Source organism: Peromyscus eremicus, chromosome 1 (assembly GCF_949786415.1).
Source record: "Peromyscus eremicus chromosome 1, PerEre_H2_v1, whole genome shotgun sequence".
Lineage (NCBI taxonomy): Eukaryota > Metazoa > Chordata > Mammalia > Rodentia > Cricetidae > Peromyscus > Peromyscus eremicus.
The window spans coordinates 110,620,217-110,648,171 of record NC_081416.1 but is presented as its reverse complement, the minus strand read 5'-3'; the positions used below and the strand labels follow the sequence as shown (position 1 = coordinate 110,648,171).

At 40.2% G+C, this 27,955-nt stretch overlaps 1 protein-coding gene across 6 annotated transcripts in view; it reads right to left on the bottom strand.

The window, feature by feature from the left end:
• Positions 1-27,955, bottom strand: part of Tmem135 (transmembrane protein 135) — a 207,130-nt gene that overhangs the window by 15,427 nt on the left and 163,748 nt on the right. For all 6 annotated transcript variants that reach the window (XM_059271733.1, XM_059271754.1, XM_059271761.1 and 3 more), the window contains 2 exons: positions 7,702-7,743; positions 2,365-2,511 (listed from right to left, as the gene is read on the bottom strand). In XM_059271733.1, the coding sequence (XP_059127716.1) occupies positions 2,365-2,511; positions 7,702-7,743 (189 nt within the window). The remainder of the gene's footprint in view (positions 1-2,364; positions 2,512-7,701; positions 7,744-27,955) is intronic.

Genomic DNA, 27,955 nt, shown 5'->3' with positions numbered 1-27,955 from the left:
TTTTTTTTTTAATGACATACAGAAGCAAAGTTAAGAGACTGTCGTTTTTATTTTATCACTAATACCTCATACAAAACATGTGATCACAGTTAAAATACCCGATTGTGGAACAGAAAGACGATACTGGCAATTATTTGTGACTGAATGAGAAAAATATGTATATACTGTCTATATTCACCACCAAATTTTGGGAGCTTTAATTCTCTTGTTGCAGAGTATGATGATTATAAATCATCCGTGAAGTCAGTATTTGAACAAAATCATAATGAGACTGTGTTCCGGTGTAGGAATTTATACTTAATTATATTTGAGAGGAAACATCTGGAAAAGAAACCTGATAAAGTGTCAGAATTCAAAATTCAGTTATTAAAATAAATATGGAAATAGGAATCATGTGGGAACTCAGAGGTTATTTGTGATTTAAGTATAAACCACTTATAGTCTGGTGTTTCACATAAACATTTCTGCCAGGACTACTGTTCTTGTGGGACACTGACTCTATGACCCCTCATTCACCCTCAGCCTAAAAATGTAAGTCGACTAATATGCGTCTCGATCGCTCTCATTTTCTTTGAAGGGCTCAAGTTCCAAAGTCAGCAGTCTCTATAACTTCTTCCAGGCTGTTTCTGCTGTGGGAGCACATAAACTCTTCCCTGGGTATAACCAGCTTGTAGAGCAACGTTCTGGCTCTGCACCTCTCCGACCCATGTGCTAACTCGTTAGCAAGGTCTTTCAGAAGCCCACTTCTGCACTGCAGCTGGATTATACAGGCAGCCTCTCCTTGCCAAAGGCGACGGCATGTTCATTCTGACATAAGCCCTTATGTCATGGGAATGATATGCCATATCTGGCCATGTGGAAGTGCTGAGTGATTACAGCTGGAAGCTCGAACAGAGGTGAACCAGAGAAGTCTGCCTTGTGCAAACCATCACTCTTCATACTTTTAAGTGTCCTCTTCAAAGACAGGTCAGGTTTTGCTACCAGGACTACTTTGCCAGCAAAGTTAAGTGCCAAAATTAGCAGTATTGTCATGTGATCTTTCCTTGGTCACTTAGAATGGCTACCAGTGTCACAGAATGCTATTCTCATACTTTAAGCTTTGCTGTCATATAATTCTGTAAGTAGTTTCACCTGAGTGGATTGACCGTATCTGCTCGGGCAGGGCCTACCATGACCAGATCAGCGCTGACCCCAGAAGCCATGCACCCTCATCCGTTCACCATGTTCCCTGATTCCTGCTGCAGTCACTTCTGTGACCAGATCAGCGCTGACCCCAGGAGCCATGCACCCTCATCCGTTCACCATGTTCCCTGATTCCTGCTGCAGTCACTTCTGTGACCAGATCAGCGCTGACCTCAGGAGCCGTGCACCCTCATCCATTTGACCCTCTCAGTTACTTCCGTTAAAGGGAAGCTTCTCTTTTCTTCACTCAGGCAACCCAAACTTATTTTCATTTGCTTAGTGAGTTCACTGGCGCACCTGTTCCTGCCCTCTACACCTCCTTTCTCTGCTCCTGTCTTCTCTGTGCAGTGTAGACTAATATGAAGACAAAAATACTGAATTCAGCAAAAACGTATCATCCATGCCTATACAGTCCAACAGGCAATTCTGCACATGCCATTTCATTTACTGTCAACCCCATGTAATAGACAAGGCTTTTGTGAAGAATGGTGTTTTAATCACTTGTCCAAAGTCACAGAGCTGGTAGAGGCAAATTAGGAATCAAAGGCAAGCTTTCTGATTCTTTCCTACAAATGATCCCATTTCTCTTGATGTTACCTACTCATTCTGTTCTAAAATATCACTGCCATGACCGTTTCATTGGCTGATACCATAATTTTAAACCATTAAATTTACTTTATTAAATGTCTATGCTAAAATTAAAATGAATGTTCGAATTTACAGATTTCTTTTTCTGTATAACATACACATAAATGTTTCAGCCCAGAGCCCTAAATATTCTCACTGCTAGGAAATATCCTTTACTTAAGGTCTGCTCCTTACTCCGGTACCATCTTGATTCTCTCAGCAAATAGTCTCTCTTTTCCACAGTCTGACAGCCATGGAGCACGAGCTATGTGTTGACGCCTCCATTCCCAAGCCTCTTTAACTCTGCCCAGGATGAACAGAAGAGGGTTTCAATTCCATGAAACGCTATATTAAAGGCATGTGATAACATGCCATCCCATAGAAAGAATGAGGAACATCCCCTTGCCATCATGCGCATTTAATAAACTCTAGGTATAGTTTTTGCTGGGAACAAAAGAGTAACACCATGACCTGCAGAGGGAAAACATGTCTTAGCATCTACAGAGACCACCTGAGACAGGGGCTGAGTGTAGAGCCCTGGGCCAGAGCACTCACATGGAATCCACAAGCGTCCTAACCAGAGCGATGAGATTCATTCCTCTTGGCTTCCTGCTGTGCGTCTCCCTCTTCTGTTCCACTTTCGAATATGCTGTCTCTGGTGAGTAAGAATGCGTGGGAATCTCTTCCTTCCCTACGATAAACCTGGAGGAGAGAGCATGGGTCAGTCATTTTCACCTCTCTTTGTTCAGTAGGAAAAAAACCGTTTCAATAAAAACACAGTTTAGGGAGTTTCTTAGTTAAAACATTATTTTCACAACTTACATTAAATAATATTATACTCTAAAAAAGATTTTAAAAATCTGAATTTACTTGATATGCTTATTTTTTTAATCAAATTGATTAACTACAACATACTACAGGACTTCTATGAGGCACTTGGGACATTCTTTAAGGTATTACATGCTTTAAGTTTTTCGAGAGAAGCAGGCCAGTTTGGATCCACAGGTCAATCACAATTACACAACTGAATTAGTGTCTCATTCAGAGTAAACTCAGTTTATGCCTGATGGCTATTAGGTCCAAACAGCCCCCAACCCCCACTGAACTCTGACCAAATAAACACAGAGATTGCTAGAGGATAAACAGAAGCTTACACTGGGCGTTCCTCGGCTCCTTGGGAAGTAGTGAGTTTCTGTCAGAGACACTACTTCCCACATTTCCCCACACTCCAGTGGGGCAAATCTAGTTCCCTCTTAGCACTTATCTATAACACATAGCAAAGGTCCTGGCATCTAGATCCTATATTAGCACTTATCTATAACACATAGCAAAGGTCCTGGCTCTTCCGGCCTATGAACTTCCCCCTCACTATTCTCAACTCCCAGGCTGTTTCAGCTTACAGATTCCCTCCCTGTTCCTCCAGTCATCTACCTGCTCCCTTTAAAACCAGCAAGGCTCCCCCACCTTCCCATCCCATCCTCTGCACCCCAGGAGACAGCCATGGCAGCTTTAGATTTCTCCAAATAAATCTTTCCTTCCACCCATGGAGTGATCAAGTTGGTGGTTTCCCTGCACTCTTGCTTATATCTGTATCTTTACTGATAAGTGGTGGCATTAGGAAAATTCCTTTGCACAGGAAGGGACTGTAGGTCTCCAGGAAAACAGTGCTAACTAAGCTGGGTGGTGGCAGCAGCAGCACAGGCCTTTAATACCAGGAGGCAGAGGCAGGCAGATCTATGAGGCCAGCCTGGTTTACAGAGTGAGTTCCAGGACAGCCAGGGCTACACAGAGAAACTCTGTCTTGGACAAAACAACAACAGCAACAAAAAATAGTGGTAACTAAAGAATAAAACCAGAAATACTCATCTACCCTCATATCCTTATTATTGTTATTTATTCCAATCTACTTATTTTTCTTTGGAAAGACCAAACACATAGAGGAGACAACCATTTGTCAAAACAATGCAACTGAAAATGTTCCTACCATTAGCTACCACTGGAGAAGTGAGCTTTCTCAGAAGTTCCACACTGTTTTGAACCCCACTGTAAGAGTCACTGCTGTTACAAAGAACAGCTGAACTTTCCTAAGGAACTCCCCACCTTCTGAACTTTCAGAAAGTCTATCCATACCTAAAATATCAATTCAACAGAGGATCAATACTACTCCAATAACATTCTGAGACTGAGACCTGTGACAAACAGAATATGAAAACTTCCTGTTGCCTGCGGATCAAGATGTAGGACACTCAGCTACTTCTCCAGCACCATGTCTGCCTGCATGCTGCCATGTCCCACCACGATGATAATGGACTGAACCTCTGAACTGTAAGTGAGCCCCCTCAATTAAATGTGTTTTTTTTTTTTTATAAGAGTTACCGTGTTCACAGTGTCTCTTCACAGCACTAGCAACCCTGACTAAGACAACATGACAGGCATAGTGCCAACAAGCATTTTATAAATGGTATATCATTTGAACCCATACCAACAGTACAGGTACTACACTTCCCATGAGTTAGCATGAGTGACCACCCTGTGCACAGAAGTCACACTCTGTGACCACTGACACAGAGCTGTCTGTCTAGAGTCTGATGTCTCAATCACTGAGCCACGCCCCTTCTCCCTTGCCTCTAGCTATTCCAGTGCCTTCTATTCGTATCTGCACAGACAGATAATTTCTCCATAAAATTTCCGGAGGAAGTTTCCTAAAGTGCAGATCTGAACAGAGAACTTCACCAGCTTATGACCTACTGAGTTAAAGGCAAACTCCAAGTTTAACATGTGACCAGACTGTTGTTAACTTCAGTGGGCTGAGAGATTGGTCCCCTGCAGGTAAGCCAATGCCTTAGTGCTGCTCTTCTTGTGTGGCTCATTCTTCCCTACAGGTCTATAAATACATTTTTCTGCTTTTAAAAAAGTCATCCTTCTTCTTTCTGTACTGTCAATCACTCTCCTTTTCATAGGGGAAAAACAAATCATCAGTGAAATTAATTTTTTCTCTTAGAGCATTCGACTTTTCTTTTTTTAATCTAAGTGTTCTTTGAAATGTCCCTGCCTTATTCTCTGTCTTTATTTCTCTCTACAATTTGGAAAGCAACACTGTTAGTTCTGGCTGAAATGTACAAATGAAAAATCTGGTCCCTCATTTGTAGCACCAGCACAATTATAATTAATAGTGTCCTCTCCATAGACTCTGAAGGCAGACATGTATTTAACTCATTCATCTGTGCATTCTCAACATAGCACACATCTGGGACAAAGTAAAAACCAAATAAATAGTAAATGTATGTTATCTTTACAGCCTATGTACTCTTGCAGGTGGAATGCTTTAAAACATGGGTACTGAATTAGAGTAAAGTTTTATATTCTAAAGCTTTCTGCTTACTCTAGCAGGAGATATTAAACTCGGCTGCTTTATGAATGGCTGAGATAGATCAAAGGGACTGTTCCTCCACAAAACAATGTGTTTTCAAGATAGAGGAATTATAATCTACAGAGGATGAGCACTTTCCCTGAGCCTGATGGTAATTGCTTCTATTTGCATTCATCTAAATTCCAGAGTGGCCAGCATCCTCAAATCCATCAGGCATGGAATATCATTTTCTCATAAAAGGTTAATACTGCCGAGAAGTTATACTTACTAAGTTTGGCCACTACAAGTATATTTCTGTCCTCTCCCTTCTGTAATTGTAAATCTTGTATTTTGGGACAGGCTATAAACTCACTGTATGTGGCTATAATAAAAATCAGACAGGCAATAATGGGAATATGCAGATTAGAAAATCATGCCAGGTAATAATTTAAGAAACCTCCGAGAACAATGCACATTAACCCATTATTTTATTTTTATTTTTATTTATTTATTTATTTATTTTGGTTTTTCGAGACAGGGTTTCTCTGTGTAGCTTTGCGCCTTTCCTGGAATTCACTTGGTAGCCCAGGCTGGCCTCGAACTCACAGAGATCCACCTGCCTCTGCCTCCCGAGTGCTGGGATTAAAGGCGTGTGCCACCACTGCCCTGCCATTATTTTTGACAATGAAACTTGACAATAAGAACAGAATCTCACTTTTGGTACTAGAATTCTGTGCCATTTTATATCTCTAAGAATGATCAATGGGCAATACAGGCAATCTAAAATGAAATCCAACTTGTTTAGTAGAAGGACATGTACCATATCAACGCAACAATTTACAATGCTTAACAATTTTAACAAGAGTACTTGTAACAATGAATGGTTTTCTAGAATATTGTCTGATAACACAGAAAAAGTTAGTGCAAACATTTCAAACTAGCCCCTGATTCAAAGTACATGAAGAAGAGATACAAAAATATCTGAAATATCTCAAGATTTTCTAAGGATTTGAGGAATCTTAGGAAAATGGGGCATAATTTAAGAAAATCATCTTTTCAGTTTAAAAAGCATGCTTTATCATCTTTTAAAATTAAAAATAAAAAATGTGGAAAAAAGAACAAAGGCAAAAATAGTTATTTTCTCATTTATCTCTTGATGAAAAATGTAAAGTAAAAAATTTTATGTGCACTATGGCTTCAGAAGTCTAGTTATCACAGCTTTATTATCACAATTTTCACTTAACCCGCCTCTCCCCACGGCCCCTGGTGATTGTATCCAGGGCCTCACGCCTTCCAGGAAGGTGCTCCACCACTAAACCCTGAAACACTCACACTCACACGGGAGATTCAAGTTTTGTTTTGTTTTATTTTTTACATCCCACACCAGTTTCCCATCATGCTATCCAATCTGTGGGTCCGTGCCAACCTCCTACTCACACTTAGCTTTCAGGTTGTAATAGCTGGAAAAAAACCATCTATTAATGCTCACGTTCTTCCATTTAACACATATTTTTCTCTTGAATCATCCCACTATGCTGCAAGTCCCAGTATTTATCTTGTCTTCCTACCTCTAACTCTCCGTCATCCAATGTCCCAAACACTTCTGCTGGACTTACCTTTTAAATCATGGTTAACTGTCTCCCTCTAAAACCTTAAGTAGCTCTCTACCACCCACTTATCAAATCCAAATCAGTCTCTCCCCTACCCTGAACCTTAAGTCTTTGACACTCTGACTCCACCAGTGAAAACTATCTTTATATTCTCCAACAGACACTTTTATTCACCTCTATGAACAGTGCTCTTCCTCACCCTTTGTTATCTAATGCTATGCCTCAAATGTGCATCCTCTGAAAGACGGAGAGCCAGCAACCTGAACGTTCACTGTGTGTGAGCCCTGCACTAAAACACCCCCATGTGCAAGTTCCTCTGACCCTCAGAATACCATGTAAGACAATCCTTTAGACCTCCTAGCACTGAGGCACACCCTAACTTTTCTGTCTAATACTCGCAGTGAATGCCATACTACCAAACTTCACTAGGCAAGTACTCTAAGGACACCGAAAAATAAAATAGGTAGTGCTTAATGACACCAACTGGGAAAATGTGGGGTTTGGATTTAGTATGTACAGTGAGATGTAAGTGAATGGTTCCATTCAACACACAACAAACTTCACATAGTGTTGCAAAAAATTAATTGCTTACTTCATGAAAATGCTTTGAGCTATAAAATACAATAATGGTGATAACTGACGTCTACACAGTATATACAATAGGCCAATTACTATGCTAAGAGAGGAGGTAAAAAGCAAACACTCTAGGAACACTTAAGATCTACTGTGCTTGACAATCCGTAAGTCCTACCCATAACTCAGTCTGAGAAATTACTCAACTATCCACAAAGGCAAAGAAATACTATTGTGACTTTTAAAACTGTTGCCAGATTAAAAATTAAGTTAATAAATTTTTATTGAAATTACATAGACTCATATTTTTAACAAGTTGACTTGTGCCGTCTTTGAACACAAAAACAGACTGTTACTTACCTAAGTGCAGAAAACGTAAAGCCCTTCAAACCATCTTTGCACCTAAAACAAAGATTTGCAGTCATCAATGACACAGTTAGGAACCTAAAGTATGTATTAAATGGCATTATCTTCCTAGAAATGGTTTAGAATGTGGAATCTTCTGGTAGCAACATAAGCAATGAGACTGCAGTGAGTCACTTTACTTAAGCAACTGGTCTACTAAAGGCCCCCTGTGGCACAGGAACATAGTGGGGCTCAAGCCTCAGAGCCAAGGTTGAAGACAATCTTTTAAGGGCTCCATCTGGATCTAAAGGGAGAGTAAAACACTCTTCATCCTACCCTATCCCTGGGGGCTGGTTTCCTGTGAAGGAAAAGAGCACATCCACTCCCTGAGGATCCTGGGAATGTCAACTCAAGGTCCTGACTTCTCTCTCATCAGTGGGTGCAGTGCAACATGGAGCAGAGTGGAGCAGGCACAGAAAGGCTTCAAGTTCATTTCAACATCCCACAGAACCTCTGGGGAAGGCCGAGAGAACAGGTTACATGGGACAGGGACGGAGTGAGACGGGGAGGAGAAGAATCCAAACAGTAGTTCTTGAATATTTCTCATCGCTGCTCAGTTTGGACCCTTCATTCATGTTCCATTTGATAACAACACAGTTCTGTAGGAAGACTTTCGTGCATTTTGTACTTGCATGGGGGTTCAAGACCTGCAGCAACCTTACCTCCTGGGGGCCACAGACTAACATACTAACAAGACGCAAAATTCCAGGTGTGGGGTAGTGGCAGTGGCAATGGCAATCTGACTTAAAAACCAAGCATTTCCCCTTCCCACCCTCCTCCTATTGTGTTGTCTTTAACTCGGAAGGATACAAGCTATGTTGTAATTAAGGTTCTCAGATTAACATTAAGTACTTAAAACAGACTTAAAGACATTTGTAATACTCAAAAGCTGTTCATGCAAAAATGATTATAGCCACAAAGAGCCTTTGGTATATTCAGTCATAAAGGGATTTTGGATATTTATTATCAAAATCTCTTTAAAAAAAAGGAAATATACAAAATAATAGACTACCTTAAAATTTAAAATATATTTTACTGGATATGACCCAGACTCTTAGAAAATATTTAAGCCACGTGAAGATGTTTTAAAACATTTAAGTATTTATTTCAGTTAAGCAGCATGACAGACTTAGTGGTCATGTTAACAGCAGGAAATGTAACCATAAAATTTAAGTAATATACTACATAAATATATACACAGCATGGGCATGGGGGCAAAATAATTTATAAATTAAACTAAAAATGTGTTTGGGCAAATTACATTATTAAACTTCTTAAACTTATCTTTTTCCATCAGGAGAAAGTATAATTTTAAAGCCCTAATCTAGATTGGTGGAGTGGGGAAGGAGTGGGCAAGGGGCCTATTGACTAGGGAAAAGCAAGCAGTGGATCCATTAAAAGATGATGTACAGCTGGGAACAAATTTTGGCTTCGGGATGTTGTTGTTAAAAGATAGCCATTTGTCTTTGTGCCGTGTTGAATAGTTGAAAAATTCTGACCACTCGGTCCAGTCAGCGAAGCGTACTTGTGACCCTGCACAGTTCAACTTAATTGCAGACCGAACGTCACAAAGTAGCTTTCAAGCATAATAGGGGAGTACACAAATGAATTTGCAATTTCATTATGATGGTAGTCTGGTTCTCCAGTGGAACCCTGTGGGAAGCACTTCATATTGATAAAGTCTTAACAGGTGTTCAAAGGGGACTATTCTTTCTTCCATTCATGTGTATAAAGTTTGTGAAGGTAATTGAGGGTCAAAAGAACAATAAAGTAAGAAGAATCTTTAAAATGTGGCCCCACATTTTGACATTGAGTGTATTGTGGAGGTATTAACCTAACTATGAAACATTACTGAAATCTATGTTAAATGTGAAAGGCATGATATAAAGATTCCAACAAAGCGGACCCCATTAGAAGGTTCTTCACGTCTATGGCCTGGGTGACTACAATGCAGATCAAGCCAAGTCTCCAGTAAGTACTTATTCATTACATATTGGGTATTTACTATGTATAGGAACTGCCTTAGGTTCCATTATGTAGCCGTGGACACAAGAACATCACATTCTCATCTGACACCCACATTAGGGGAGAAATTCAGCAACAATATAAGGCACAGAATAACTGCTGTGGTAAAAAACCAGCAAGGCTGGGGAGGGAGAAGCTGGTGAAGAGCTAGGCCTTCTTTTTGTCCAGAATGGGTCAAGTAGAGTCTCTTTAAGGCAAAGGATGATAATCTGATCGGAAACTTTCAGGAACCAAAGGAGGACATTTCAGTCTGAAACAGCAAGTACAGAGCAGTGAGGACAGACCACTGTGGTTCCTAGACTTGGAGCAGAACAGGGGAGCGGCATCATGGCAGGGAATACAGTCATGGAGACAAAATGGAGGGAGTTTTCTACCATGCAAGGAGGCACCTTGGGGTGATCTCAGCAGAGGAAGATCTGTCCTAAGTCATATGAGAATTATTTTGGCTCCTGAGTGGAAAGCAGATGATATGAGAGCAGAGTTAGAAGCATGGGAAGGTGACCATGGATGGAAGAGAAAAGAAGAATGTGAATGTATGTCAGAAGTGAGCTGCCAAAATTTCTTCATAGTTTGAATGTGGGGGCAAACAAGAGACAGAATTCACCACTTACTGACAGATCTTTAATCGAAGCAAAGAGAACACAATGCCATTTACTAACGTGAGAAACTGTATAGGATTCAGGGAGAAAATGAAATCTGTTTTGGATATTTTAAGAGGGAGATGTGCCTGAGCTGAATGAACAGAGTGTGAAGGATGCATCAGCTGGCTATGCAAGTTTGGGAATCCTGTAAGACGGCTGATTCATTTTTATGTAGTATGGAAATCCAGGAGATTAGATACAACCATACTAGATATAACCATAAAGAAGGAAACAGGTATATATAAAGAAATGTCAAGTGTGTGTGTGTGTGTGTGTGTGTGTGTGTGTGTGTAATTCCAAAACCCTTTTATAGAAAAAAATCACATCAATTTCTTCAAATAATATCACCCTCTACAATAGAGTCTCATTTTATTTTCAAGTGTCCCCAAATATAACACATTCAACTCATGTACACCTAGACTTGCTATTAATATTCAATCTGTGCAGATGATACAAACTAACTATAATTCTACTCGTGCTCTACATTTGCAAGGCTCTGTGCTAATGTAAGATGTAATGAGAAAAAGCCAGTAAATACAAAGGAGAAAGGGGTTTCCATTTCTTGCACAAAAGCCTCAGTCAATATGCTGCTCTGATCAAAGGTGCGAGGTGGAACTGCACGCCACATCCCGGGAAGCACTTAAGTTACAAAAATAACATTCTTGATCAAATGTCCAAGTGTTGAGTTAGATGTACAAATAATAGTAAAAGAAACAATTCTGCACAGAATGTTTTTTCTCTCCCATGCTCACTTGATTCCTGTGAAATTACTTCCATGAGATTTTGTGATTTTCATTACAACATTGCACCAGAAGATGTCACTAGAGAACCATCCCTGGAAGAACTGAGACCTAGGAAGCAATCTTTTTGTCAAGCTTTCCTCTAAATATACATTTTACAGGGAATTCAGAATGTCACTAACAGAAAGTTACATTATGCTTTGTTAAGTAAATATTCACGATATTTGAGCTTTGATGTTTCTGCGCTAAGGTCTGTAACCTTACAAAACCGTAAAACACTTAGTGCTCTGCTCCTTTGCACCAGCCAGCACGAAACTGGATGCTGTCAACTGCTGCTTCTGCTTCACTCTCTGTTCTCCAGGAAACTAAGAACAATGAGAAAGAATAGCAACAGAAGTTCTGTCTGCTCAGTTTCCAACTACTGGGTGAATGCAAACAATATAAAATATTTCCTAAGTTTCATTTACAATATTTCTTCAGGAACACCGCATGGCATAAGAAAATCTTGGTATCTATAAGGTTATAGATACTAATCATGATTTCTTAACCAACCTTGAGAGAACTGCAAGGCCACGCGCGCGCGCGCACACACACACACACACACACACACACACACACACACACACTATGGGGAGGGGACATTTAAGGTGGATCAAAGGCAACACTTTTGTGTCTATTCTGGTTCAGACTCACTGAACAGTATCCATGAAACCAAACTGTTGGCTAGTAGTAACACTCTACCTTAATCCACTCAACAATCATTAATTGAGCATCTACTATACAAGGCCATTTGCTGATAGCCTGGAGACTGCAGGCAGCTTTACATAATGCCTTAAGTACTCAAATCATCATTTCAAACCTTCGAATTCTCTAGTTTTTTATATGAGCTCTTTAAATTATCTGCCTCACAGTAACTATGTGGAAGCACAAATAAAAATGGAAAAGGAAAGACAAATTATATTTAAAATGGTTGTGCAAAATGCTAATTCTTAAAATATTTCATTTTAATAGTATTAATGACTACTGGTATCAAAAATAAGTTACTTTATTTTATGGAAGCATTTAAAAATTACATTTTAATGTGGCGTGTGTGTGTGTGTGTGTGTGTGTGTGTGTGTGTGTGTGTGTGTGTAAATGCCACAGTGCACATGCAGAAATCAAAGGACAACCCTCAGGAATAGGATTCTCTCTTTTTACCAGGTGGGCCCTGGAGACTAAACTCAGGTCTTGAGTCTTGGTGGCCAGAGCCTTTGCTCACTGAGCCATCTCTCCGGCCCACAAACAAAATTGTTTTTAAAAGAAATTACTCAGAATTCAAATGTTAAGATTTTTACTGGTGTTATGGAAAGATGACCAATGATAATAACAGTCATGTATTATCAAAGTTTTGAAAATTTTAATTGCTGTATCATTGGTACCAAAATCACAGTTTGATTTGGAATGAATCCAACAGAAAAATTTAGAAGTCAAAAAAGAATAAATGTCTACTTAAATACCTCAAATTTAGGGAACATAATTGTCCTCATTGTAAAGAGAACTCATGGAGGTGAAGAGAGCTCAGTGGTTAGAGTACTTGTTGCTGTTGCAAAGGACCTGGGTTCAGTTCCTGGCAGGAATACAGTAGTTCGAAACCATCCAGAACTCCAGTTCCAGGGGATTCAACACCTTTTTTTGACCTCCATGGGCACTAGGCACACATGTGGTGCTCATACACACATGCAGGCAAAACCCTCAATACATAAGTCAGGAAATCTAAAAAATGCAATTTTATGTAGTTTGTTTTTAATATGAATCAATTTTTTAATCCCACAAAATAATAAAAACGATTTGTAGTTCATTTTCCCAACTCATTTTCGAAATTAGGAATATACCTTAGTACTAAATTATAATTCAATATATGAGATTTTACCAATAATTGTGTATTTTATTACATTCGCCTACTATGTAAATGACAAGAAAACTGACATAGAACAAATTCCATTTTATATGCTTTAAAATTTTAATATCTTTATCATAATGCATACAATAGTAGCTAATAGATTCAACTGATTGCTTCAAGTTACTCTTCAGAACCTGTGATGTGTGGGGCTAAAACACTACATTACCTAAATATACATAGCAGGATTTCCTCTTATACCTACTATTGTTCAAACAATTAAATAGAGCTTCGTTTCAGCCTACATATACCACTTAACATGAAAAACGGAATAATTAATGTGTTCTTATCATGAGTTACCTCACACACAGCAGTCTAGGGCTGGGAGACAACAATTACATTTGGAAAGGTTGTTTTGTTTCTTCATGAGCAATTCTAACTCTAAATATTCTCAATAAATCCCTCAGTGCACTTTCAAGTGAATCAACAATACTGCATTTGACTCAGATAAATATTTTATGGTATACTCATTTAATGCCTAGGAGCCCTGGGGATTGGGCTGATCCCCAAGAACCCAAAGAATGCCGCTGAGGCAGGCAGCATGCAGGGAACCAAGTGATTGAGCCTCCAGATAATTACTGCCACACTGTCTTCTGGTGTGTCCCACTTACAAATTAGAAACAGTTGGGCTTACACCCACAGGAACAACTCCAACAGAATCAGATTTCTCCTTAAATTTGGACAAGCTTGAACGGCTTTTGCTTAAAATCCACACAAGAAAAGCAGTGCCTCAAGCTTCATTCGTGGTTCAGGAGCCAAGACTTGCCCGAAGAGAAATGTCAATAGGATAGATTTCCGTCTTGAAATGAATGGGAAGAACCGCAGTGGTCAAGTGTGAAGATACTGAGGAGCAGACTGCAGTTTCCAGGGCACTGGACTGAAGGGCCTGCCTGACGCACACCAGTAACACCTGCTCACCCTCGACACACCAACGGTAGCACCAAGTAAGATAAAAATGACTTTTCATGTGAGTCCAAGAAAAATTTAGCAAGTGACTCAAATTCACAGCATTGGCTAGAAATAAAACTATTTACAGTAAGTGAAATTGTGTTATTAAACCAATTTTTAAAGGACCTCAAGAATAGCAAATACTCTGATAGTTTTCTCCTTCCATAAATGTTGAGAAAAAATGAAACCAAGTGTTTTTTAGTTAAATAGAATTTTTGAATCATATTAAGGTATTTCGAATGTATATTGGTATCTATGTCATTAATACAACAATTGAGTTTTCACACTGAATAAAATGATCTGCTATCTAAAATATCAACACTAGTCTTATCATTTTTCAGAAATGTATGCTCATTTAACCCCAAAGTTCAAGTCTGAGATAGAAAATAAATAAAATATGCATCTTTGAGCATTTTAGAAGCCTTTGGAAATTACTATTTCTGATGAACCTATGATGAACCTTTCTGGTGAACTATTTTGATGAACCTACACAATATAATCACCCTAAATGGGAAACCATTCACTTAAACTACTCCAGTTTACTTCTTCTGAATAACTTGCCACATGCACAATAGAAACTGGGAAAGCCAGCACACACTGCAGTCTTGTTAAACAAGAGAATGATGTCAGAAATTTCAAACAAAAACTGGAACTGCAGTAACCTGAGGTAATTACATTTCACAGATGACGACGACGACGCCTAGGCCAGAGAGGTGAAGTGCCCCCAGTTTGGTTCCATCTAACACCAGACAACAGGAAGTCCATCTCAACTGGCTAGCTCTCTGGCTTGAGTTCCAGTTGTGAAGAAGAAAGACCAGGACAAGTAAAGGATCTGAGAGTACCCAAAGGAAAGCACAGACCCAGGCAAGACAATGGCAGTCATTCAACTGGTGTTAGCAAACTTTACAAGTGACAAAGGGCACGGAGAGTTTTAAAGGAACAAATGCCCAGCTCCAAACTTTCAAGCCATGCCTGAAAGCAAACTTTGGTCAAGAGCCATGCTGCCTTTTTTGTTTGTTTGATTGTTTTTTGTTTTTGTTTTTTTTTTGTTGTTGTTATTGTTGTTTTTTTTAACCTGCCTCCCCTCCACAACAGCCACTTTCCACATCAGAAATAGAAAGCCTTGGTCACTACCACTGACCTACTGAAGGCACAGACAGACACTCCAGATCCACAGAACTCGGGAACTCTAACAGTGGAGCCCAAGGATGGATTACAACTTGTGTTATAAATTCTCCATGTGGGTCTCATGCAGGTACATGTTAAAGCTTGGGAACCAGAGGGCTGGGTTAAGTAACAGAAACAAAATCTCAATGGCTTGTAACAACAAAAGCTTACTCTTTGCTCACGCCACATGAGTAACAAGGGCTAGATGGCAGACTAGAGGCCATCTTTATTTTGTATCTTAGTGTAATAGAGAGATATCCATCTGGAATGAGTGTGAATTGTCAAAGGAGGAAGAAGGAGAATGAAGAAAACTGGACTCCTGCTTCTAATTAAACGTAAGTCACTTCTACTTAGGTTCTTCTGCCAACGCACACCACAACTCCAGGTACACTGTCAGCAAGAAAGGCAAGGCATGCTTCCCCGTGCAGGCGCCACAAAGGGTTGTGAGCAACAGCACCTGTCCACCATTAAGCCAAACACATAACTGCCAAGGATCAGCTATGTTTATTTGGAACATTTAAGGAAATTCAAAACAAAACTCCCTTTCCTGCATAACATGATACCAATCGTCAGTGTTTCTCACACTAACTTTAAGCAGGGTAGTTTTAAAACTCTTTCTAGTAACAGGATTTTTTATAGCACATTAGGTATTACTTTATAGCATATGCATTTACTACGTATAGTCTAAGCTGCCTTCATTACTGATTTGTTAATTGTTCAGACATTTCAGAACATTCTGATTACATTCAACTTATAACAATTTTGCCCAGCAGATAAAACACTTAGTAAAAATATGCTGAAAGAAAAATTTAATCTATGACGAAATTAAGAAATCTATGCATTGTATAGCAATTATATTCCTAATTGGGCACCAGGTTTCTTGAATTCATTTTTATAGCAGAAACTCTGGGGTATGCTTATTTTGATTTTCAGTTTTTGAAACAATTGGTTTGAATTGAGTACTTTAATGCCTATCAATAGCTCCTAGGACTCAACCATCATACAAAGCTACTTTCATTTCTTCATACTGATGAGCTGGTACATGTTTACACTTGGACATGAACATATGCAGCTGAATCAGGGGGCTCCAGCCTCTTCTCAGGCAAAGGTGTTTTTAAACCCACAAATGAAATAAACTTGCCATTGTATATGAATGCATCAAGGTTAAGGTGTAAGGCTCTGCTGGCAGGCATGTTCACCACTTTACCAGGAACTGCAATCCAGCAAAGGAGAGGAGACCATAGCAATTGCAGCTACGATATTGCTGGTATTGCTTCATCGTTTCTTCGCTCAATCATACCCTTCGATACTTATTGGCAATTACTATCTACCATGCAACTCCTCAGGTTCTGGGAACAACCACTGTCAATGTCCTGCAACAGTGTCACAATCCAGAGAAGTAGTCACACAAATAAAAACTGATGCGGTATTACAGAAAGTACTTTAATATACAGCACATGGTGCGAGCAAAGCACAACGGAGGAATACCCAACCCTGGCTTTGGTATCAAGGTCAAGGCACAACATAAAGGCTAAAGTAGAAACAGAAGAAGAGGAAGGGGTACATGTCACTTGGAAAAAGAGGTAACTGGGTATCAGAAACAGTGGAGTTAAGGTGACTCCAGTATGGGATGAGGAAAGACTGGAAGAGGAACTGGCACCGGCTTTGTGAAAACAGGAATGAATTTCCCCTCTAAGAGAAAGGCCACACTCCTAACAGGAGTAGGATGACTCGCATGGTCTCCCTACTCAAACCACTCATTGTTTTTAATATAATCGCATTTAGTAATATCTGCCAAAATATCAATCTACCAACTAAATTCTGTTGAAATCAACATATACTAAAAATACCTAAAACGTGTACTGTTCTTTTATTTTAATCTAGAAGATGAAGCCACACAATAATGTTCATAGAATTTAATGCTTATCAAAAGATGTTAAAGAAAAAACTCCAGTAAGGCTAAAAATAATTCAAAACTATAGCTAAAAGAACTTACAAAGATAAAATATCAAACTTAATGAACTATAAATGTAAGTAACTAATATTATTTGTTATAAGTCAAAAAGCTCCAGTGCTTTAGCGTAATAAGCACGATCTAATAGGACATTTAGGTAGGCTGCCCCACCACAAACACACAGAAAACCCCCATTTCACCCAACTACAATTCAGGGCCAGATTTTGCAGTGTGTAGGTGACTAACAGCAACACCAATTCTTTACTGTGGGAAGAAGGAAGGGCAGTGAAAGTGTCATTACCGAGGGACAAGCTGTATTCCCTTCCATCTTTTGTAATTATCACTATTCCTGAGGAATAATGGCACAAACGTTACTTGTTTAAACAATTACTCATTTGTTCAACAAGGAATTATTGCGCACTGAGTTAGAGTCAGAAGAGAGGGCAACAGGTTCATGAGCAGGCTGTTTAAATGCTGTACCTGACTCTCCATCTGAAAAACATCAACAACGGAGCCGATGTTATAAGGCTCAAATGCTACGTACTATCACTGCACGGTCATTACAGCTCCCGCAGCTCCAGTAACAGCATTGTAACTGCCACCTTGTACACAGAGGGCAGGAACAGTGAACAGTCCTGACTCACAGCAGGCTCACTGGCTTAAATCTTGTGGTGAAATAGACAATATCTTCCTGAAATCAATACCATATTGATTTCACCATGCTTCAAAATTGGCATACCGTGATTTACAAATTGCAAGTGGGCACACGTAATATTAACTGTCACATGAAATTGTGACTTGGACTGGAAACAAGTTCAAGGTCGTGAGCACATGAAGACACAAGCTGTGGTGGAGACATGTGAGAGAATAGTATTCAGCAATGAAAACAGAGCAAGTAAGTTTGTAAAAGTAAGCATCTTTTTAAAAAAAATATAAAAAGGCCAGTCAGTTAAAGAGACACTATATATGATGCCAAGCATATGGACTTCTGGGGAAAAGAAAGCAAATCTTGGTGAGAGGAAGTAGATCCACGTGTTTCTAGATGGAGGGAAGCAGAGGGGTTAATGACAGCCAAAGAGCACAAGAAAACCTCCAAGGAAAGGCTCTAGGCTCAAGTGCAGGGTGCTTACAACTAAAAAAGTCAAACTAAATAAGTAAATAGTTATAAAACTCCAAGAGCAGTCACTGAGTACAGGATTAATAACTCTTTAATTAAGATGCATGGTTGACAAATGAGCCCCAGGGAGAGACTAAGCCATGACGATAATTAGGAAACAACACTGGAAAGGATTCAGCAAGGGAGAAGTGGAGGAGCTTCCTTAAGCGCTGGCTCCTTCTGTCCAGGTCTCCTGGAAAGATGGAGTCTGAAGGTCAGACCTGCAGCAGCTCTATGCATGGGATACTGCATGGGAAATTGGGGGGTGGGAGGGGTGAAAGGAGACTGCTTACAGGAGTGTGTTTGGAGGGCAGCAGGGGGATGGTAGGGAACCGGTTCAGAGTGCTTCTGGAGGGAGTTTTGTGGAAGCAGCTCTCTTCGTGCAGGCATTTCCTCCTCCTTTTAAGATTTAGACAAGATTTCCAGCTTCAAATTATACAAATTCGCCAGGCGGTGGTGGCGCACGCCTTTAATCCCAGCACTCGGGAGGCAGAGCCAGGTGGATCTCTGTGAGTTCGAGGCCAGCCTGGGCTACCAAGTGAGTTCCAGGAAAGGCGCAAAGCTACACAGAGAAACCCTGTCTCGAAAAAGCAAAAAATAAATAAATAAATAAATAAATAATAATAAAAAAAATTATACAAATTCATACATATACCGCATTTTTATAAAATGGCCAATGATCAGAGTCTGCTATACTTTACTAAGGCTGAAACTATAACAGGCCCCAAACTAGATTAAAACCATTTTTAATTAGTTGGTTTTCTTTATTTGTTTACAGTAGAGGGATTTGAACATACAGTTTCATACACTTCACACATGACTGGAGGGTGCTCTACCTGAGCTACACCCCCAGTCTGCTTCTGAAATACTGTTTTAGTCTGTTCTTACTAAGCTGCCCAGGCAAGACTTGTATTTTATGACCCTACTACCTCAGCCCTTGTTACTTACTGTGAGATCACAATGCCCACACACCAAGACTGGCTGAGTAAAAGCATCTGAATTCATAAAGCTATCTGTAACAAGACAAAAACTCATTCTTACTATAAACACTACAACCTCCCCTCTTGACCTGCTTCAGTAAGGAGTGGAAGAATAAAAAGCCAAGTAAAACTGAAGGGACCATGTGTCCAAACAGAGAGCTCACTCAACACAGCAAAGCCATCCAGAAGGTGTTTCTTAGGTGACAGTAGTATAGTACCCATAATTCAGAATGTGGGAGAAAGGAGCGTCCGCTGCTGCTATTCGGTTTTCCTTAGTCGAGCCATTGACATTAAGACTCACAACAGTCTTAAGGTCACCAGGACTGTCTGTAGAAATGAAGAGTTTGCCTGCAGAAGTTTAGACAGACATATGTGGCCTAACTGCAATGTTGAAATGCTCAGTTCACTGATCCAGGTAAATATTCATTACCATTTTAGACTTCATAATAAAGTATGGGTAGAATCTATCAAACTGATTCTTCATTCCAGCCCTTTCGCTATCTTACTGTAGGACTGAAAAAGAACTTTGTTTCTGAATCTTGGGTTTTCCAAATGAAACTTTGAAGAGGATGGACGGAATGGTCTTTAAGATTCTTCACAACTTGGAGCTAGTGAGATGGCTCAGTAAGGGTATCCTCTGCCAAGCCTGATGTTCTGAGTTCCATCTCCAGGACCCATAATAGAAATGACAGGAACACACACTTGCCCACACATATACATACAGATTTAATAAATAAATGTAAAATAAAAATTCTCACAAATTAAAAATCCCTGACATAAAATGTTATCCACAAATTCATGGTTCACTCAAACTTGGTATTGTCTCAATATAATTTTAAGCCTCAAATTAAATCCCTATTATTAAATATATACTAAATATGACAGACTAGAATATTTGATTTCAAGGAGCACTGAAGGTATTTTATATATTCTAAGTATAATGTTGCATAACTGTCTTTCTCCCAACATAAAAGTACATTTATTACTAGTGAGGGAACTAAATACTCAAATATTCAATTTTTTTTTTTAATTCAAAAGACCTTACCTAGCTCTGAATTCACTTTTCACACTTCTGCATGTGAAAATTATCTGAGTTAAGAATAGTGGATGAGAAGGGGGTACTGCATTCACTATTTGTTTAAAAAAAAAAAAGCTGAGTTTCTGCAAAATGTCCTCGCTTTCCTAGCTTCAAAAGGTAAAAATATACACACAACATTGTATTAAGGAAATACCTTAAATATGCATACTATCCAATAATTAACAAAAAACGGCATAGAACATTAATAAGCCTATCCTAAATGTAAGAAAAGTTAGGGTGCAGCTCAAAGAGACAGCATGTGCCTAGCATATGGCACACACTGGCTTCTATCCCCACCTTCAAGCAGCAGCAGCAGCAGCTAACAAGATGTGTGTGTGTGTGTGTGTGTGTGTGTGTGTGTGTGTATGTGTGTGTGCACACATGCTTCCATGTGCACATATCCATACTATTTGTCTTTATGCATTTTCCTTCTTTAAGACAGATAAACCTGTGAAATGATCATAGTCTAAAGAGTTCTAATTCCATCTTAATTGTTTCCTCAAAAACCACCCTACCTTATGCCCACCATTTCAATTCAGTATTTTCCACTGCGTATGTAAATCACAATGGGGCAGAGAAACAAAGCAATATTGTATTTATTTCAAAATGTCCTTGCTTCATGACTAGGGGTCTCTGTGGAGCTTGGAAGAAGAACAGCATGGGTTGAAAACTTTAAAATCCAGACAAGTTTGTGTTTTTCTACCCCAAGATTCTAACTTGGTGAAAAATAAATTGCTTTCCAATAAATTTGTACGTGGAGGTTTTAGTATCCTGTCAGGCAAAAGTCCAATATACAGAGTGAAGTGCTCTTACAGTTCAGGCGACAGTGGCTCGAAGCTCCACATCTTTACAGTCAGAGGCCTTCGCTAGAACACTGGGTTCATCCACCAGCAAGTGTCTGACAGGCAGGTTCGGCCGCAGGAAGCCTGCAGTGCCTGCTAGTCTTAAATGCAGGGCTTCACGTTTGACGTTAGCCAGGCCTTATTCTACTTGGACATTTGGTAGAAATGGGGAACCCACACTCCAGAGGTGAGCCCAGGAGGATAAAAGGAGAATCAAGCGAAAACAGAAAGGATACCACAGAGCAGAATAGACAAAAATGATTCTGGTGTTTACTTCTCTGAAATACAATTATCCAGTGCAATAATACTTCATGTGTATTTTTTTTAATAGAAAAATTGCAGAGGCCTGAATACAGATACAAAGACTTCTTAAATATTATTTCCTAAAACAAGAAGAAACCATTTATTTACCCTAGAAATATAACAGATGCTTCTCAGAGTTGGCTTTCTTCCCCCCTCCCAACCCCTCGCTCCCTGAAACAGGGTTTCTTTGTGTGGCTCTGGCTATCCTGGAACTCACTTCATAGACCAGGCTGTGTTGTATGATATCTTGTTTGTGCTCTAACAAATAAAGCTTGCCTGGAGATTAGAGGGTAAAGCTAGCCACCAGTTAACCATAGAGGCCAGGCAGTGGTATCACACACCTTTAATCCCAGCACTTGGGAGGAGGAAGAAGGAAGATCGGGAGTTCAAGCCTACCCTGGGCTGCATGAGACTGAACACCTTTGATCCCAGTGCTTGGGATCTCATGCCCTTGATCCCAGCACTTGAGAGGCTCAGGCCTTTAATCCCAGCACTAGGGAGGTAGAATATAAAGGAATATAAAGCAGGTGGAGACAGGACCCTCACACCTATTCAGTCTGAGGATTCATAGAGACAGGATTGCCCATTTGGTCTGGGATTTCATAGAGGTAAGAAGTTTCTAGTGGCTGCTGCTCTGCTTCACTGATCTTTCAGCCTTCACCGTGATATCTGACTTTTATTAAGACTACACAGATTCTCGAAGAGAGGCTGATCTTGAACTCACAGAGATCCACTTACCTCTGCCTCCCAAGTGCTGGGACTAAAGGTGTGCACCTCTATCCAGCTACTCTTAGAGTTCTTCAAACGCAGGTGGATTCTTCAGAATCTAGTTCCTTTACATATAGTATAAACACCTTCTGTAATGAGGGGACATGAGACTGCACAATACTGCACCTGAGTTCAAGAATTCTACACTTGGGTCATGACGGGATTTTTGCTACAAGGTGTAGCATGAATCTTAACGAGTCTTATTAACAAAAACAAACCCGGAGCCAGGCATTGGGGTGAATGCTGGAAGATCAGAGAAGCAGAACAGGCCACAGCCACCTCACCTTGCCAATTCCTCAGCTGATTCTGTTTCCTCAGACTGGAAGCCTCTGTGTCCTTATCCAAATGGATCTCAGCTGAACTGTGCTGCTCAAAAGCCTGAAAGCTTAACCAGCTAAAAGCTTCTAGTTCCTGGTTTCCCCACCTTAAATACTTTTCTGCTTTCTGCCCTCACTTCCTGGGATTAAAGGCTCATTTCTTGGGATTAAAGGTGTGACTCACCATACCTGGCTGTTTCCAGTGTGGCCTTGAACTCACAGAGATCCATGCCTCCAGAAGGCTAGGATTCAGGTGTGAGTGCCACCATTTTCTAGCCTCTGTATCTAGTAGCTGTTCTATTCTCTGACCCCAGATAAGTTTATTAGGGTGCACAATATTTTGGGGAACACAATACCACACAACAAAGCCTCTAAAGCACAAGGATGTACTTCACTAAAAAACAAAAAGTGAGGCAGGGTGGTGGTGCACGCCTTTAATCCCAGCATTTGGGAGACAGAGGCAGGTGGATCTCTGTGAGTTTGAGGCCAGCCTGGTCTACAGAGTTTATGGTGATATTTTATTTGTGCTGAGATGTGATTTTATTTGTATGTTAATAAATAAAGTTGCTTGGGGGTCAGAGCTAATAGCAAGCCATGGCAGAAGCAGGGCGGTGCTGGCGCACACCTTTAATCCCAATCACAGGACAGGAAGATCTCAGTGTGTTCAAGGATACAGCCAGCATGGAGATACACGCCTTTAATCTCAATACCAACCATAGAGACCTAGAGGTCTGTATAGACAAGTAGTGACGAGGAGGTCATGTGGTTGGGTTTACAACCAATAAGAAGGCAGAACAGAAAGTCAATACAAAGACAGACACACAGGAAGTAGGCCTCTTTTGGAGAGGAAGGACAGCAGTGGCAGTGAAGGGTAAGAAGGGGTTTTTAGTATCAGCTCTTACTACTGCTCTGACCTCTTGGGATTTTAACTCTGCATTTGGCTCTGTGTTTCTTATTTAATAAGACTGTTACATCTACAAGAGTTAGTTCTAGGACAGCCAGGGCAACACAAAGAAACCCTGTTTAAGAAAAGAAAAGAAAAGAAAAGAAAAGAAAAGAAAAGAAAAGAAAAGAAAAGAAAAGAAAAGAAAAGAAAAGAAAAGAAAAAAGAAAAAAGAAAAGAAAAGAAAAGAAAAGAAAAGAAAAGAAAAGAAAAGAAAAAAAAGAAAGAAAGTGTGGAGGTGTGAATGGCTTGGTACATTCTGAGATGGGAGAGTGTAACAGCAGCCCATTGGGACTTGAAGGAGCTGAACTGTGTCACCAGGGAAGACAGCCATGAGGGAAAAGCAGGCAGAAACTGCGCTACACCACATTTGGGAGGATATGACAAATAAGTCTGGATTTATTCCTGAAAGCTGTGGCATAACTCACAGATTTATAATGAAGCAGCTGGCAGAGTAGCCTGTGTTGGCCCTAAGGGAATGTGGGAAAGAAACCAGCAGTTGGGAAGGGTTTCATTTTTAGTGTTCAGCAGCTTTCCGAGTTGGAAGTCCTGCTGACATTTCTGGCTTGGGAAGCAAAGCCTTTCTCAATCTCCTCCTCAACCCACTTAAAGACTGGTCTGAAAACCGCTTTCCCAAAAGAGCAAAAAATACATTCTGGAGACCTCGTATCTTATATCCATCCATAAAGTGCTTATTTCACTTATTTTATTCAAACCATCTCTTTCTACACAATTAGTACAAAACTTAAATGTGCAAACAATGGCAGTGAGGTCAGATAAACAGTAATAAGGAGCCAAGTAGACCAAGAGAAAATTACTGATATGCCTTGCTACCTTTGAGATCTTTAACTTTATGTGCAAACATGTGTCTCTGAATGTCTCTACACATATGTGCATCAGCTCTCAGATGCCAGATGCCAGATGAAGGGACTGGATCCCTGTGAGCTGGAGTTGCAGGTGGCTGTGAGACACCCAGCAGAAGTGCAAGTGCTCTTCGCCAAGACCCATCTCTCCATCTATAGGAAGTGCTCTTCATCACTGACCCATCTCTCCATCCCCAGGAAGTGCTCTTCATCACTGACCCATCTCTCCATCCCCAGGAAGTGCTCTTCATCACTGACTCATCTCTCCATCCCCAGGAAGTACTTGCTCTTCACACTGAGCCATCTCTCCAGTTCCAGGAAGTACTCTTCACCACTGACCCATCTCTTCAGTCCACTAGTTTTGTTGTTGTTATTTAAGATATATATTTTATGTGTATGGATACTGCATCTGCATGTAGAATAAGGCATGGATCCTATAGGACTATAGGCATGGATCTTGTAGACAGTAGTGAGCCACCATGTGGGTGCTGGGCATTGAACTCAGGACATCTGAAAAGGCAGCCAGCATTCTTTACCACTGAGCCATCTCTCCAGTCCCTCTAATTTTAGTTGTCAAAGTTGTTGGAAGAGGGGTCTTGCTGTATTGTACAGTCTGATCTCTAACGCATGGGTTGAAGCCTGTCACTCAATCCCCACAAAGCAGAGTGGACAGATTCCCCTCGAGGACGATTTCAAACATAAAATACAATGAAGGTGTAAATAAACCACCTACCAAGATTGCAGCCTAGAATATGGCAGGTATTGATTCAATATATGTCAAGCTACTTTTTTCTTTTCCCTTAGATCTTGTTTCCTGAAATTTGTAGCACTGTCTTCTTCTCTTGATATTTAGTTTTTTTCCCTAAATTAGTAATTTTAGTTTTTAAAAATGAGTTGCAGTTCCAAGTGATGACTTCCACTCAGTGAAACACTCCTTACCAATGGTTTGTTGTAGCATTTACAATAAACCATAACTCAAATTTTGACTTTTCACCTTTCCCTTGACTACCAACAAGTATGCTACTCTCCTCTGATTCTGAGTGAGTCCTAGTTCTCAGTGAGCCTAGGAGTCAAAGGGCAAACAACCCATCCTCTGAGTACACTGTGCTGAAGCTACAACATTCAGTAGGTCAGATGGATTGATCAAGGTTTACTTACACATTTTCACAATGGACTTATCAAAGCACAATTTTATTGTAAGTCAGAACACCCAAATAAGGGGTTTGTTCTACTACTTTACAACTACACTCATTAAAAAGGGGTAATGAGCGGCTAAAACAAAATTATCAATGGAGCATGAAGAGGAGGATTGAAATTGTAATAAAAACGAGCAGCAGAAAGCGCAGAATTCCTAAAGTCAACTGTTATGAAGAATTACAAAAAGGTCTTTGAACAAAACCAGGTGAAAGGACTGTGGGTAAAATGGAGAACAGAAGCTCTCTTGGTCCAAGAAGTAAAGAAGTCAGCTCAAAAAGCAATGATCTACTCCAGGAGATGGATAACAGCTAAAAACAGAGACCTGCCCAAAGAAGCAACCAGAAACTCCCCCTCCCCCACTGACTTCCAGCTGCCTAGCACAAAGGTGCTGAGGACAGCAGGAACCACCAGGGGGAAACTTCCTCCTACCCCAACACCAGTTCCAAAGAATGGACCAGGCTGGGGAAATGCAACCAAGGGCTCAATACATGTGGGCAGAAAGACAAGTGTTTACTTGGAGTGTAAAGAGGGAGGCTGAAGTGTGATCCACAAATCCAAAGTTGAGGTTCTCTGTGAGCACCTTGGAAGGAATGCTCCAAGAAGGCAGAGCCCTGTAACTGTCTGGCAAGAAAATGGGGCGGGGTGGGAGGCATTTAGTTACTAAGAAGCAGCTGCTGAACTCGCCACAGGCAAAAGAGCCTAACTTGTAACTATGTAGAGAATACTAACGTGGACACAGAGAGATCCAGAACCCTGGCAAAATGAACATATTCTGCTGAAATGGTACACAATAGCACAGACAAGACCTCATAAGAACCTCAGGAACAAAACCCCAACTGGTGCTAGGCCGGCCACCCCATCTGGAACAATAACAGATGGGCATTTCCCCAAAGCATCGTCCATGTCCCTGGGAAAACCTAGGGAAGAGCTGACACTGCTGGCAGCTGAGTGGGTTCCAGCTCTCTGGGGATAATGCACAGCAGCAAGGCTGCTTTAACTAGCTGGAACTGGAGCCACAAACAGCTCTCCGCTCCCCATCAGTTAGCTCAGTTTGCTGAATGAATCACAGAGAGGATACTGGCTGATGCAATTTCTAAAAATCTATTTTAAATCAAAAATTTCACTCTAGCATAAATTCTCTTAATAATTTTGCTTCGTTTATGTAATAGTTTATTAGGTTTTATGACTTCTGTAGGTTTTGGGATCCATCATACTGAATAATCCATTATTCCAACACAATCCATATTCTTTCTAATTCCTACCTCATTTCCGCTCTCTTCCCCATTCTGCCCTCTTCTTACTCTAACTCTCCACAGCTTAATAATGTAAAAACTGTTAATCCTAACAACACCCCAACTTACCCATCCATCTACTTGCCTCATCATCCTTTTCTTGGTTGACTGCAGTAATCCTTAGCTATCCTCAGAATTCCACTCCTAATCTTGCTGTTACCTGAGTCCACGCTATACCTTCACCCCAAAAGTTAGAGGGATGATTCTGTAAACAACTATTATGATCTTTGCATACTGGACCTGTCCAGCATTAGTTGTTGCTTCTGCAATTAATAGTCTACACTGACTGCAGGACTGTGAATTATGAACTAAAGCCCCAGTCAGTCACAGGAAAAGAACCCCTGATCCTCTACAATCTAAACCCACATGACACTACTAATCCCTCAACTGAAAGAATGGAGCTATCATTAAAAACAAAAGCCTTCACTCAACGAGCTAATCCTAGATGTCCAAGTTTCAGTGCAGAAATGTAGGAAATATGAGAAAGTGGAAACACTATCACCTCTGTGGAAAATACTGATCCCACAGGAACCGAGTCCAATGGGAGTGACCTGGATGAAAGCCCACACAGAGAATCAAAAGAGTAATCATGAGAATATTCAGTAAGAACAAAAGGGACACAAACCCCTGAGTGCTTCAAGGGGAATATAAATACATGGCTAAATGAATAAAGAAGTCAGTTAGAATATTAGGGGGAAACTCAATAAAAATGTTGAAAAAAATATAACAAATCAAAGTTTTAGAAATAAGAGAATTCTAAAATTTTGTAAGAAGGATAGAGGGAAATCAAGCTTCATATCAGACTTCAAATTCTCATAAAAATAAACCAATTATATATTTTTTCATAGTCACATGTATCAAAAGCTGTCTTGAAGGCAAGTATAACTCCAGTGTTTTCCAACAATATTAAACATCTGTCCCTCAGCAGATGAAGCCCTGAAGTGTTATCATCACTGAGCTGCAGAGAAGCCCTTTGCCTGCAGACATAAAATAATCTGCTCTCTGCTCCAGAGAACTTTACTAGCCAGGGATAGGGAAGCAGGGTGGGGAAGGTGAAAT